This window comes from Globicephala melas, chromosome 1, assembly GCF_963455315.2.
Source record: "Globicephala melas chromosome 1, mGloMel1.2, whole genome shotgun sequence".
NCBI classification, from domain to species: Eukaryota; Metazoa; Chordata; class Mammalia; order Artiodactyla; family Delphinidae; genus Globicephala; species Globicephala melas.
Genome location: NC_083314.1, coordinates 161438572 through 161453430, shown reverse-complemented (window position 1 = coordinate 161453430; position 14859 = coordinate 161438572). Strand labels below are relative to the sequence as shown.

The 14859-nt window shown below is 49.8% G+C and overlaps 1 protein-coding gene across 6 annotated transcripts in view; it reads right to left on the bottom strand.

Annotated features, from left to right (window-relative positions):
* The window catches only part of CSMD2 (CUB and Sushi multiple domains 2), a 671005-nt gene that overhangs the window by 115964 nt on the left and 540182 nt on the right, over positions 1-14859 (bottom strand). For all 6 annotated transcript variants that reach the window (XM_060308114.1, XM_030870139.2, XM_060308126.1 and 3 more), the window contains 8 exons: positions 12503-12598; positions 11104-11307; positions 10605-10729; positions 9650-9746; positions 8432-8536; positions 5181-5299; positions 4607-4676; positions 2581-2697 (listed from right to left, as the gene is read on the bottom strand). In XM_060308114.1, coding sequence (XP_060164097.1) covers positions 2581-2697; positions 4607-4676; positions 5181-5299; positions 8432-8536; positions 9650-9746; positions 10605-10729; positions 11104-11307; positions 12503-12598 — 933 coding nt within the window. The remainder of the gene's footprint in view (positions 1-2580; positions 2698-4606; positions 4677-5180; positions 5300-8431; positions 8537-9649; positions 9747-10604; positions 10730-11103; positions 11308-12502; positions 12599-14859) is intronic.

Below are 14859 nucleotides of genomic sequence, written 5' to 3'. Positions count from 1 at the left end.
TCTTATTGGATTAATCAAGGTCTCCTAGCAACCCAACAGGTTAAATGGATCTCATTAACATCTTAACTTACATATTAATATATTCTTTGAAGAATAAAGGTGGGACTACTGATGTTTATTTATTGATAAGATCTCTCAAAATTAGATTACTATTATTGAAGAAATATATTTCTAAGCATAGAAAGAAGTCTGCAATGTTAATTATGAAAATCTGACTGCAAAGCAGTATGTAGCATACAGTTCTAATTTTTGTATTAAAAAACTGGAGGACTATTTATTGATTCACTAACAGCATTTATTGAGCTCTTGCCATGCATCAGGGCTGTGCTAGGTGGGCACTGCATGGGGAGGAGCGAGATCTACAAGGCCCTTGTCTTCATGAAGGTCACACTTTGATGCTGAGGACTAAGCTGTGAGTGATTATTTCTGCATGGTGGGATTACAGATAAATTGGAATTTTTATAATTTGCTCGTCTGTACTTTATAATTTGCTTAGAATGAGCACATAGGCGTGAATTTTTTTTTTTTCTTTTTTTTTTTTTTTTTGCGGTACGCGGGCCTCTCACTGTTGTGGCCTCTCCCGTTGCGGAGCACAGGGACACGCAGGCTCAGCGGCCATGGCTCATGGGCCCAGCCGCTCCGCGGCATGTGGGATCTCTCCGGACCGGGGCATGAACCCGCGTCCCCTGCATCGGCAGGCAGACTCCCAACCACTGCGCCACCAGGGAAGCCCAGGCGTGAATTTTTTGCATCTGACTATTTAAATAAAATAAAGACTTGGCGTATACTGTTGAAGACCCTTCATGTCTCCTGCCCTCTCCCACTGTCCTCTCCACAGAGGCAGTCACTTCCATGAATTTGGAAGATAGCCGTCCAGTTCATGTTTTTAGATTCTTAAATACATATCTGGTTTGCTTTAAACATTTGCATGAATCTTATTATACTGTATATAGAGTTTTGTAAACTTTTAAATTTAGCATGTGTTTTTCAAGGTCTGTCCTTGTTGATATGTAAAGATACAGTTCATTGATTTTAACTACATATTAATTAATTCCATTTAATGAATTATCCAGCCACACTATTCACTCTCCTATTACTTAACATGTATATTGTCTCCAAATTACAGATAATTTTACATTGAGCACCTTTGTACTTATCTGCGGAACCTATGCTTTCCAGCCCACCGCCCATGCGTCATCCCAACTCCGGGGCTGCACGTCCAGGAAAGGGGCTCTTCAAGGATCGCAGAATTTCTGAACTGAGCTGCCTGACTGCTGCCATCTAGTGGCAGAAGTTTGTAAATGCAACGGTTTTTAAACACAAAGCAGGTGCCATTAGGGCCTGTTTGGAGTCCAACACTAACTTGAAAGCAAGGAATCTGGTCTTCTGTGACTGGTCCCTGCAAGAGGATGACTTCCTGGAGGACTTAAAGATAGAGGTCTCTGGTGGCTGAACATCAAGACATACAAAGAAAGTGATGCACCTCCCACTTAAACTTCTGTTTTCCTCTGGATGTAGCCCTCCCTCCAGCCCTTCATCATCTGAGCTTCTTCTGACTCATGCCTGGATGCAGAGCTACAGGGTCTCCCAGCTTCTCTTTCCTCAGTGTCTCAAAATCTGGAGTTTCCCAAGGCTGCCAAAGTCATCATCATTTTGTACCCTGATCGTCCATCCCCAGTTTCCTTCAGGAGATGGTACTTAATATGACTCCATTTTCTGGGGGTCACAACCTCTCTCCTCCCCTCAGGTAAGATTTAGATCTTTAGTTAGATCACTTTCTCTTAAAAGCCTCTTCTCCATCAGAAGACCCACTCTAGGATGAAAAATAAAGGACAAAAGAGGTGGTCTTCACTCCTGAGGTCACAGACTGGGGGTTCACGGGCCTGCTCAGCAGTGATCTCCTCGGGACATTTCATTTGTAGGAGCAGAGAAATGACTTGGGCAAGATGACCTATGTGTACAGCCTATAAATTCCATTCAACATAAATCCTTTATCTCTTCAACAGAAATACTGGGGATTAGATTACATTCCCAGTACACAACACATGAATCTCCACTAATTTAATTTTGTACCCAGATTAGTGTCCTCTACACCACGCCAACCCCTGTGTCTACACACACACACACACACACACACACACACACACACAAAGACACCGCCCAACCTCTAAGCCCAGCTAGAAGGTGAGTATAAAGAACACAAACTCAATTTCACGTTGACCTTGGCTCAGTTTAATTAGGATGAGAAATTAGATACTGGAATTAAAAGAACAGGCTGAAGTCCAGTCTCAGTAAAATAGATTGTTTTTTTCTTTTTTAACCAGCCCTGAGTAATTTCTCATTCCGCCTTTTAGCCCACTGCTCAAATGATAAAAAAAATAATGGCAATCCCTGAAGTTTTTTCCCTATTTTATGTCCCCAAAGCCCGTTCATCTCTACCATTCCTAATTGATCCTCACGCTTGCACAAGAGGTCGACAGTTGAGGAAGCAGAGAGGCCGAGAGCTAAATGGACTCAGCTGAGGTTAGTGACAGCCGCAGACAGCCGCTTTAAGCCAGAGGCCTGGGCGTGAAGACTTACCAAAGCCCACGGGCAGTGCTATTTGCCAGGAGCAGTCCGTGTTGCTGGGGTAGCTCCCCGGGAAGCCGGGGCTCAAGATCACTCCGTCCATATCTTTCACTGCTCCTCCACACTGCGCTGTGACCGTGAGACCAGACAGAGCGTTAGGACTGCAGTGAGGTCAGTACGGGGCCATGCAGCATTTGGACTTTCCCAAGTCAATTTCCCTTTGAGAACCCAAAGGAACCTATAATTCATCTCCCTAAAAAACTGCAGACAAGGGCCAAACTGAGCATGTATATCCAGGAAGGGAAGCATCTCCTAGGTCTGCCCAGCCGTCCACAAACCCAAGTTATGGATGCTTGACCTTACGCATGCCCTTCAAAGTCAGTTTCCTTAGCGAGGTCATGCAGCACAAGCGGTCTGCCCCAGGAGACATGTGACCATCTCCTACACTATCCCCCAAATCTCCCTCTCCTCACTGTCCAGTCAACTCTTCCAGGACTGAAAAATAGGAAAGAAGGGGACGGGGATGCGTTGGCACGCGGCCAGGCTCTTTACAAATACATATTCCATGGGACTGGGGGGTCAACAGAAGAGCCCCACCACGAGCCCACCCTCAGAGCGTTGACACACGCCCTGAGCCAAAGTGACTGGATTATTTCAGCCCAGGAGGGGTTGGGGCATCTGAATCTCCAATCGAGGTGACTTCAGTCACAGTCACCTGAAGATGCAGGGCTGGGGCACGACTGCAGCCTGGTCAGTTGACGTCGATGCTTTCCTTTTACATCTTATTAGGAAAAGGCTGTGTGAGCAGAAAGGGGTTAGCTTGTCATGGGAGGCCACAGAAAGGAGCGGAGGGGAGGCCATGTGCCGTGTGTACGCAAACGCCTTCTGGGGAGAGGACTACTCGAGCACACAGACCCGAAGGGATCAGTGCCCGGGTGCAAAGCGGGGACCTGGGCGTTGACCACTGGGGTCACAATCCCAATGCTCCCACTTCCTGAGTGACTTTGGGCCAGCTCTAACTCCCTCCACCCCAAACCCCCAAACCTCAGTTTCCCCCACCCAGCACTTGTGTCACAGGGTGGTGATGAGGTTACAACAGAAAGGACTTCGCCTGGCTTGGAACAGCGGCTGGCACACACAGTACACCCTCAGCCACAGCAGCTGCTGTTCTATGAGCAGTTCCCCGGGCAAGACCTTTGTGATACAGGATGGGGAAAGGGCCCTGGGCTGACCAGTCCCATTTCTGACTGCTCTGCAGACGACCAGGTCTGTATCCTGGTGAGATCACTGAAGGGAAATCTCATATGCTCCAGTGCCACGCCCTTCGCTCACCTTGCTTCCTACCCGAAGGTTAGCCTAGATTTGCACTTGACAGTTGGCGGGGAAACCTAGGTTTCCATTCCCAACTTTGCCACTTTCTTCTGAATCCTAAAAGCCTTAGTTTTCCTATTGGCAAAAATGAGGGTGATGACAGCTGCCCTGAAGAGCTGTGGTGAGGAGACACGTAGCTCCGTGCCCAGCATGTGGCAGACCTTCAATAAAGGGATGTTCCCCCTGCCCCAAGCTGACTAGAAGCTTCTGAGGGTGGAGATCCTGTCTTTTCTTGTATCCAATGATCTCTTCATCACTACTCGGCACAGAAACCAAACCAAGTCCTCGTTTCACAGGGAACCCTCAGCCTTCCTCTATCAGTGGATTCCATCTGTCTGTCCCACGAGAAGTCACAGGGGAAAGCCCAAAGTGCCCAGAGGTTCCATTTGGGGTTTGGTCGATTATCTGGAATCAGAATGGTCATCATCAGGTTTTCGAATGGGCAAGCCTCCTGTCATGTTTCATTTGGTGGGTGAAGGTATCCAGAAGTCAGGAAAATCTTGAGAGTTAAAGCTTACAAAAACCTCAGTCTAAAGTACTGTCTGTGAGCAGCCCCGGAATACCAAACTTCCTTTGGAGTCGAACTTGATCCCAGCGATATGTCACTGAACTCAAAGCCCTGGTAGAAATGGATTTGAATGACCTGGAAAAGTGGGGACTCTCTTACCAATACAGAGCGGAGGAGGGTAGTTCCAGCGCCGCACGGTCCCGGGCATGCAGGAGATGTGGGCGTGGCCCTGGAGGAATCAAGAACAGCGTGGGCTAGCTGCCCCCACGGGCACAATTGCGTGTACAACCTGGAGCAGGGGGCTTGTTCTGGGGCCTTGGGTCAAGGAACAAGACACATGGATCCACTGTGGAATGGGGAGTGAGGCAGAGGGAGAGAGATCTGGGGAAGGATGCTTACTAGCGGCTATTGCTAAAGAATTCTCATTTCTAAAGGTTCCTTGCGAGACTCCTTTAATTACTAGAGTCCCTCACTGCCTTCAAAGGAAGATTCAATTTTCCTAAAGTCTAATCAAACCGAAACTTTGCAGGAACACATTCAAGGCTGGCTTGTGCCAAATGGCTAAAGTCAGCACTTTGTCTTTTTCGTGAACAGCTCCAGGAGGGGATAACAGTGCCTGGGGGATCTGGGGGGCTTCTCTCTGTTCTTTGGTGACTGCAGCTCTGCTGGGGGAAGGCCGGCTGACCCCAGCTCAGGGGACACCTTTCCGGCCCTGGGGGTCAACGGGAGGTACCTGGAGGGCATATCCCGGTTCACACTGGAAAGAGACCACATCGTTCACCAAGTAGCGCTCGCCAGTCTTCACCCCGTTACTGGGCACAGCAGGTTCTGGACAACTGCTCAGGCCCACCGCTAGACCAGACAGAGACAGATAACAGGAGAATGGACAAGCCCATCAGGTGGATGTAAGAGCAGGCCGAGGGCATGGCTGGCAGCAGGGAGGAGCAGCTGCCTCCAAGCTGTGTCTTCTCTGCTTTCTCTCCTCCCAACCTCTAAGCCTTTCACCTCCCAGCACATGAGAAAATCAGAATGTTCACATGGCACAGAGGCTCAACAGACCAAAGCCTCCTGGGGCAGGCGGGTATCATGTGGGGACTCTGGCTGTCCAGAGGCCCTCGGGCTCAAAACTATACAACATTGCTATCACCCCAAGAAGTTCCATCATGCTCTTCCCAAGCAACTTTTGTCCTACATGTGCTTTTAAGAAGTGGATGTCGTGCTTGGAAATGGAAGATGTTTCGGCCTAAATCCACAAATCCCAGCATCTGGGCCAAAAGACTCCAAGGACAATATTAAAACAATCATCAAACTGAACTGAAAGTACTTCATCTCAACTGTCATCTTGTCTCTTTTTGCCCCACTCTTCCCTGCAGTCCAAGTAGAAGGCAACTCAGTATTTAGTGGGGTGATCAGAACTTAGTAACCTGGCACCTGCTTACTGGAATGGCAGTGGTAGACAGAAGGAGGAGGAGGGGCAGAGAGAAAGAGAAAACAAGAGCAAAAGAGTGTGGTGGGAGAAGAATGCAATGGGGAGAGAGGTGAGGACAGAGAGAGGAAGACAGAAGGACACAGAGAAAAGTCCATTCTAATTTCTTTACATTGCATAGCTTGATTTATTTAAGCCATGCTTACAACAAAGGAAGACTTAAAAAAATCATATGCAATTTATTACTTCTGAAAGCACATTGTTTCATTTCCATTTCAATTAAATAAATATTAAATACACAGCAGTAGACAAGACTTTTCAGTACCCTTCAAAACCATTTGCCTCTACAATAGCAGTTAATTCTCCCCTTCTGTACCCTCTTTGTAGATTATCTACAAAACAAACACAACTACAGGGTACTGGCTCCTAGGAATTTCAGTCTCCAAATACTAATGGAGACCTCTGTTTTCCCCTAGTTCTTTCCACTGTGAGAGGACAGTGCATGATAAACACCAGCTACTGAGAAAACGACCCATTCCTTTGAACAATAGCAACAGAAAAAAAAATTCAGAAAGGTGAATTTTTCCTGGGAATGAGGCAGTAGAATGGCAAAAAGATTTAGGAAAGTTCTATCTTTGGAACATGTAAGAAAAGAGAAGATTCTAGGGAACATTTAAGAACTCAAATTTAAATATTGGATAAGGAAACAAAACTGGAGAGAACAGAGACGAGAGGGTGAAAGGAAAAGTACACATTATTCAAGAGCCAGGATACGTCACCCTGCTGGGTGAGTGAGGCCTGAGAGGTCTGTGGGAGGAAGGTCTTGGAGGTCCCTGTCCTATCCTCCACCCTGCAGGGTCTTGGCTTCCAGCTGCCCCAGGGCTTTCTGACCAGCTGCCCATTTCAGTTCTTCCAGGCGATGAACATCCTGGGGTCCAGCTAGTCCTCTCCCAACTACCTGGACAAAGCTCGTTCATTTTGAGACCAGCTGGGTAATGCTGACCCTATCAGGCCTCTAGCAGCAAGTGGGTCTTCCATCTGCCCATCCTGTCCAAGATGGTCCAGCCAACCACACCTTCTTCCATTTCTTACTTCTCATTCCAAATCTAACTCAGGTTAGACTGTAAAGTCTCACGTGGCCAGGGTTAGCTCCCCTCTTCTGTACACCCTTAGCATATCAGGTTGAACTACAATCACTGTTTCCATGTCCATCTCTTCCCCTAGACTTTGTGCTTTGTGCCTTATTCATCTTTGTTCCGTGGGCACTTAGCACAGGGCGTGCCACATTGCAGGTGTCCAGTGTTTCTTCATGACATTCACTTCTCCACCAGCCTCTGGGAGAAGTGACTGTTCTATCCTTTGAACCACCGCTGTACCTCCTGGCGACCCCCCTGTGAGCACCTGGAATGCTGTCATGTCCTGTTCTGTCCACGTGTCTGCCGCTCTCCCCTGGACTCAGAGGGGACTCACCCATCTTGATCTTACCCAACCCCAGCATGGCACCTGGCACATTGTAAATACCCTATAAGTAATTGCTGAATGAATGTGTGGCAAACACTGCTGCCAACATATTTTTTCCTGTACCCAGTGGGGATGGGGATGGGCAGGCCGTCTCAGGATGAAGGCAGCTACCCCAGCAACCTCTGTCTTTGTCGCCCCACAAGGCACATCTGCAGCCCTTTTCCTTTTCTTTTTTTAAAAATTAAAATTAATACAATTTTTTTTTTTTTTTTGTGGTACGCGGGCCTCTCACTGTTGTGGCCTCTCCCGTTGCAGAGCACAGGCTCCGGACGCGCAGGCTCAGTGGCCATGGCTCATGGGCCCAGCCACTCTGCAGCATGTGGGATCTTCCCGGACCAGGGCACGAACCCGCGTCCCCTGCATCGGCAGGCGGACTCTCAACCACTGTGCCACCAGGGAAGCCCTAATACAATTTTTAAAGGTTACTTTCCACTTACAGTTTTTATAAAATATTGGCTATATTCCCCGTGTTGTACAATACATCCTTGAGCCTATCTTATGCCCAGGAGTTTGTACCTCTCCCTTCCCCTGCAACCCTTTTTCTTTAAGAGTTTTTAGTTGTGACCACTTAGGGATGCTGGAAGCCAGGATGTAAGGTTTTGAGAGTGGGAGAGGAGTGAAGTTTGCAATGAGGAGAAGAACTTCAAGGACAGTTGCATCATTGACCAGGGGTTGGAGAAGTCAGTTTTTAGGACTGGAGGAGGAGAGAACCTCCATTGTCTCACACCCCAAATAATTTACTGGGCCCAAGCCGGTGACCTGGCCCCCCTCCCACTCCTGTGTGGACACAGAGGAAGCACACAGGTTTTTGAGGAACGGACCCTTGGGTGAGAACCCTGGCTCCACCACTTCCTGGCTGTGTGTCTTGAGGAGGTTTCAGACCTTCTCTGAGCTTACGCATCCTCATCTAGCTTGGCGTAAGGCTTCAGTGGGGTGGAGAATATATAGCCGCAGGATAACCCCCGCTCCTTGTGGGAACTTGGGCCCTGTCAGTTCCCACCCTGAACCCTGCAAGCGCTGACACTCTGGATTCTCACTTTTGTACTCCAAGTGGAAGCCGGCTGCAGACACGCTGATGTCGGAGTAGAAATGCAGGTAGAGCTGGTTGGAGGTGCTGTTCAGCAGGGCAGGCACGGTCGTACCTGGCGAGGAAATGGGGACCAATCAGACTTAGCCTCTCCTCACCCCTGGGCGCCTCCCCATTTCGCCGGCTGTTGCTACCTGCTGACGTTCTGCTCCCAAGGCCCCCAGATGTCCCCAGTTATCAAACTCACTGAATGACAAATTAGCTCGCCTTAGTGTGCTGGGTCTCCAACGGCTGAGGGAGGAGGGACTCCAAACAACTTCCTTCAAAAAAGCAGTGGCAGAGCCACGTGCCAGCAACAGGGCGACTTCCCTCAGGTGGCCTATGAGTTTGGTCCCCTTCCAGGTGTCTTCAAAGTGACTCTGACGTGGATAATTCTCTAGGCCATTCAGGCAGTGTAGACAGTTTATCTGGGGCACGTGACGCCTCTTAGGTCTTGGCAGCATGAAGTTCTGGGGTCTACAAGACCCAGATAATTGCCCTGACCTTTGGGCAAAATCATACACCACACTTAGAAGTCCAGTGCTGGAATGGGAAGTGGTGTGGCCACTCTGCTGACAGTCCCTCAAAAGAGTTACATATAGAATCACATATGACCCAGGAATTCCACTCCTAGGTGTATACCCAAGAGACCTGAAAACATGTTCCCATGGAAACTTGTACGTGAATGTCCACAGCAACATTATTCAAAATTAGCCAACAAGTTGGAAACAACCAAATGTCCATCAACTGACGAATGGATGAATGAAATGTGGTCTGTCCACACGGTGAAGTGCTGATGTGTGCTGTACACGGTGACCCTTGAAAACGTTACACTGAGTGAAAGAAGCCAGACCCAGAAGGCCATCTATTGTAGGACTCCATTTATACGAAATGTCTGGAATGAGCAAATCCATAGAGATGGAAAGTAGCTTAGTGATTGCCAGGGGGTGCGGGGGTGCGGGACAATGGGGAGTGTGTACAGATGGGTACCTGGTTTCTTTTTGGGGTGATGAAAACGATCTGGGATTGGATAGCGGTGATGGTTGTAGAAGCTTGTGAATATACTAAAACCTGCTAAATTGTACGCTTTAAAATGGCAAATTTTATGGCATGTGAATTACATTTCAATAATAATAATAAAAGTCCACTACTGTCCTCAGAGTCCAGGTCCCTAGAAGCCCCGCCTCACCTGAGAAACTCCCCAGCATGGTTACAGTGTTGTCTGCACCATCAAACACTTCCAGGGAGTCCCAGTTCTGCTCTGTGACAAAACTGACGACTTGAATCTGGAAAGGCAGGGGGATTGAACCATGGGTTAGGCAGCCCTCCCTCTTCTCCTCCCTTCCCATCTACGTGAAGGGAGGAGCACCTAGTCTGGACCCGACACTGTGCTAGGAACTCTGATAAAAGTAAGATGCAGCCCCTGTCCGCCAGCAGCTCATCGTCCAGTGGCGGAGAGAGGTACGAGATGCTTGCAGGGCAGCGGGGTACTCTGTCAGGTAGAGAACGGGGAAAGGAAAGTCCAGGCTACTTCGGTCCAGCTGGCCTCCCCCTCACTTCTCCAACACTCCTTGGGTTTCCTCACTTTCCTGTCTCGACTGCACCAGACAGGATGTCTGCTGTGAGCCAGTAACCCGCGACCTGTCCACCTTGAGTCCCTGCGGCTCCCCTCTGTTGGCCTTGCCCGCCCCGGGCCCTCCTCCCGGCCGCTGAAGCTGTCCTGGGCCTCCTCCAACTGGCTGTCACCCCCGGGCACCAGTATGGTCCCGATTCCACTGCAGCCTCAGGCTGCAGGTGCGACCCCCCAGGTGTGCGCCAGGTGCTGTCCCTGCTTCATCTGTGCTTGCTGGCTTGCCCCCTTCCCCTCACCTGCAATGCCTCCTCTTCCATCCCCCCACACTCTGAAGAACGGAACCCTTCAAGCCGTTTGAGAAACATCTACGATTCCTCCCCAGCCTTCACACTCCAGCTCCGGGCCCACCTCCTTCTTCTGGCTTCCCTGATGGCCGAGCCAGCACCCACCCCTTGTCCTTCCTGAGCCGGGACCTGTTGTGTTTTTCTGTTTGTGGGCCTTCCCCGCACACCTGGCCTGAGGGGCAGGGACAGGCTGCTGTGTCTGCCCCCGGCACCCCCTTGGCCCTCACCTGGATGCCAGCGCCTTCGGGGACCATGATCTTCCACACGCAGTTGAGACTGTTGAGGTACGGCTCGGGGAAGCCGGGGGACAGGATGGTGCCCCTGCGCTCCGTGAGGTTGCCGCCACAGGGCACTGGGAAGGAGGCCGCTCTGGTCTCTGTGGGTCCCCAGGGGAGCCTCCCTGGCAGACCCCTCCCAGGGCCCCCACCCTCGCTGTGACTCCACCCCCGGCTGGCTTCCCCATGCTGGGCCCCAGCCCCGCCCCCTCCTGTGGCTCCTCCCCATACGACCCTCCTGAGGGACCTGGTTCCCGCTCCCCCGCCCCCATGTCCCTCCCCGAGCAGCCCCCACTGCTCCTCCTCGCTGTCTTCACGCCGACCCACAGGACGAGGGCTTGGCTGGAAGTGGTCCCCCCGTGAAGTCACTCTGGCCGGCGGGGCTGCTGTGTGTCTTGCTGTGTGTTGGCCGGCCACCCTCGCCCCCAAGTCCTGGTTGTCTAGGACTCACCCACACACGTTGGGGCTGAGACATTCCACTGGGCCAAGGCCCCGGGAACAGGGAGGCACTCGATTTCTGGGGAGCCCTGCAGGGCGTAGCCGGAGTTGCATTCGAAGCGGACGGTGGCGCCCACCGAGAAGTCACTGCCCAGCCTCCTGCCATAGCGGGGTTCCGGCACCGAGCTGCACTGCGTGGCGCTGGTCCGGGGCACCGCTGCAGGGGACAAGGGCGCTGAGGGGCAGGCCACACCCCTCTAGAAACTGGTCCGGGGATGGGCACACCGGGGGGCTGGAACTGGGTGGGGACCTTGACAGGCTCTGGGCGCTTTCCCTCAGAGCGAGGGTAGGGGGCTTTCTAGGTTGAGGCCCACCTCACTGAAACATAGGTAGACACACAATGTTGTAGCACAACTTTTGGAAACCATGGGAGGCAGTGTGAGCCCCCTGGGCCCAGACTTTAGGCCCAGTTGTGCTCTCCGCCTTCCCAATGAAGGCCCGTGCCCAGTAGGGTCCCATGTCCCCTAACAGGGAGAATGGCCCTTCCTTCTCCCCTGACCCTGCTTTGCCCTCTTCACCCCATGTGCCTGAAGACCCTGCCCAGGGCTGTGCTCTCATGACCTGAATCTCCCTTCCTCCTACCTACAGGGGCTAATAGGACCTTTGAACCCAGGCCCCAGGGAGGGTGTCCCAGGGGCAGGATTACCCCTGCACAAGGCAATACAGCTCATCCTGGGCGGTGGAATGAACAGGACCATTTTTGGAACCTGTGCCTTAGAAGAGTGGACGTCCTGCTGGACAGAGGGAGGCTGGGGCCTCCAGGTGGAGGCCAGGGCATTCCAAGACTTGGCCTTTCCGGGCTCGTAAGGAAGGGAACGGACACTGATTGGCTGCTTCTTGCCAGCTACTCTGTGAACTGTTTTAACGCCATCAGTGAGGTAATATGATCACCCTCATTTTACAGGTGAACAAACCGCGGCTCCAAGAGGAGGAGTAGCTGGTGCCCAGTTAGAAGGTGACAGAGCTGGGACCCAAATCCATGTCCAACTCACTCCAAAGCCTGTGTTTTCCCCGCACCTTTACTGGGTCTTGCAGACAAAACCAGGTAAGAGGCCTGGGCTGGTCTTCCCAATGCCATCAGGACCGTGCCAGACAATGGGCAGTGGGGGTGTGTGTGCAAATTAGCTTCCCTTCTATGATTTCTTCCCTTATCCAGCATGGAGTTTGGTAAGAATTGTCTGTTGGGTACATGAATGTATAACATTCAACTGAATTTCAGGGAACTTCCCCACAAACCCGTAACTGCCCCCAAACACCCTAAGAATGAGGCTCAGACTAGGGGGTCAAAGGTCCCTGTTTTCTCTGAAGAACTGAGACTGCCTTCACACCTCCCACGTCCACGTCCTGCATACCTTGGTAGACAAAGTGGAAGCCTCTGGCTGGAACTTGGCCTTTGGCACTGAACTTAATGAGGACTTGATTGGAGGTGGCCAAGGGCAGCGATTCTCCTGCAGAGATAAGGGGCAAGGAGGAGAGGAAGACTGTGAGTCCAGCAGTCGGGCCTGGCGGGTAAAATCCTGGCCAGGATGGAGGGGCTGCCCACACCCCACACAGCAGCCCCTTCCACCTCCCAGGTCTTCCTAAAATGAAACCTCACATTTTTACTGCAAGTTACAGTTTAAAGTTTACAGAAAGCTTTCACATCCGTGGTCTTGATGTTGACCCATGTCAGTGTGAGGTTGGCATTCAGTACCTGCAGTTTATAGATCAAGAAAGATAGGTTCAGATCAAATGACCTGCTTGGAAAGGAGAGAGTTTCTGAAGATGTGTTGACCCACATGGATGGGGGAGAATGGCCCTTACCAAACTGACTGGTGGTTTCCTTGGAGAACTGATATCAATCTGATAAAAACAAACAAACAAAAAAGGCACCAAGCTCTGGAAAGGAGGGTGATGTAATCACTGGAGAGTAACTGGCTTTTCCCAGATGTCCTGTGAAATGACTGACAACCAGAGTGATCATATAATTTATTGCTCATACTAGGGCACTTCCGAGAGTCAAAGGGCATGCTATCAATAATTATGCTGGGACAACCAAGTGAAAGCTGGGACTATCCCAGGCAAAGCAGGGTGTATTGTCACCCAACAAATAACACAGTAAAGTGGGGAAAGTCCGCACAGACACAGGAAGCTAAGGAAGCCCAATAGCTTCTATATCAGAAGATAAAGATATATCTTCTGTTTGATGTGGTGCAGACAGACCTGCAGCCGTGAGGTGGAGTCCTGCTCACCATCGCCTTCCTGTGGAAGCTGAGGGAGAATGTGGGGTGATGGGCAGTGGCATGACCACTCTGCATGCTGCCCCTCCATAGCCTTAGGGACCCCTGGGAATGTCTGCTGACCCCACCGTCAGAAGGAAAGTAGGTGTTACAGAAAGCCAGGCTACATCACTTCAGGGAGGCTTGGGGTTGGAACCACCCAAGGAGCCATTGGGAGGCACATCTGGGGTCCACCAGTGCTTCCAAAAAGCCCATGTGATGCTACTGGTCATGGGGATTAGAGAGCCTTTTTCACAACACACTTAGGTTTACATAGATCCCAGGTGGCTGAGCCCAGGAGTCACTGCCCAGCTAAATTCTGCCTGCCAAAGCAAAAAGAAACTCATGAAGAAAAGCTTTTCTTGATTTTCACCACCATCTCTAGTTCCTCCTCTCAATGAATGTGAGCAGAACAAACTCAACTTTTCCATTTTTCCATCATCTGGCCGGATACATGTGGAGTAGGACCCCTCGTAATCTCTCACAGGACCCATTTCAGCTTCCAGTGCTGGACGTATGCAGCTCTCCCTCTCCAGGAATAAACACACAGTAAAATCACTGGACGTAAGAAAAGATTCCAAAGTTTTAAGGTAGGAGACCTCTCAGAAGTCAAAGCAAGTATCTTTATGTGAACTACAACAAAGAACAGGTAAAAATCTCACAAGATTTTTAATAGCAGTTGTCACAAGATTAAATTTAGCATTGCGTCTCTGAAATTAGAGGAAGATGTGTCAAAGAACAGATCTGAGATAAATAAAAGCTACAAAGAGATGAGAAACTCTAGCACATGGAGCTGGATTCTGCAGAAATTGAACAGCAAAGTGGAGATTAAATTTGGGAAATTCTTCCAGAATCCACAGAAAAAGGATAAAGAGATTAAATTAATGAGAGAAATGACAAGCGACGTGGAAGACAGGCAGAAAAAAAATCCAATATGCATATATCAAGAATTCTAGAGAGAGAAGACAAGAGAAATTGAACGAGAAAAAATAATTTAAGAAGGAAGACAACTTTCTAAGCTTGAGAAAGCCTTGAGGTTTTTGAATGAGATTGTCCACAAAGTGCCAGATCTAATTAATGAAAAGAGATTTCCACCACAACAATCCTCGTGGGCTTTTCCATTTTAAAAATAAAGACAAAAATGTGAACGGTTTTTAAAAGAGAAAAGCGTGGGTTGCCTACAAGGACAAAGAATCAGGCTGAATTTCAACTCATCTATAATATTAACTATTGGAATAAAGTAACCACTGAAGCTTTGAAATGTTTGTGGCCCATAATCTGATTTATAATCAGGTTGTCATTTATATGATACATCAAAGGAAAGGCATTCTCATACATGCAAGGTGACAGAAAGTACTGCAGTGAGGAGCCCTACTTTTAAAAAACGAACCAAAGTAGGGAAATCAAAAACCATCAGGGATAAAGAAAACTAGGAAAATATAGTTAAACCC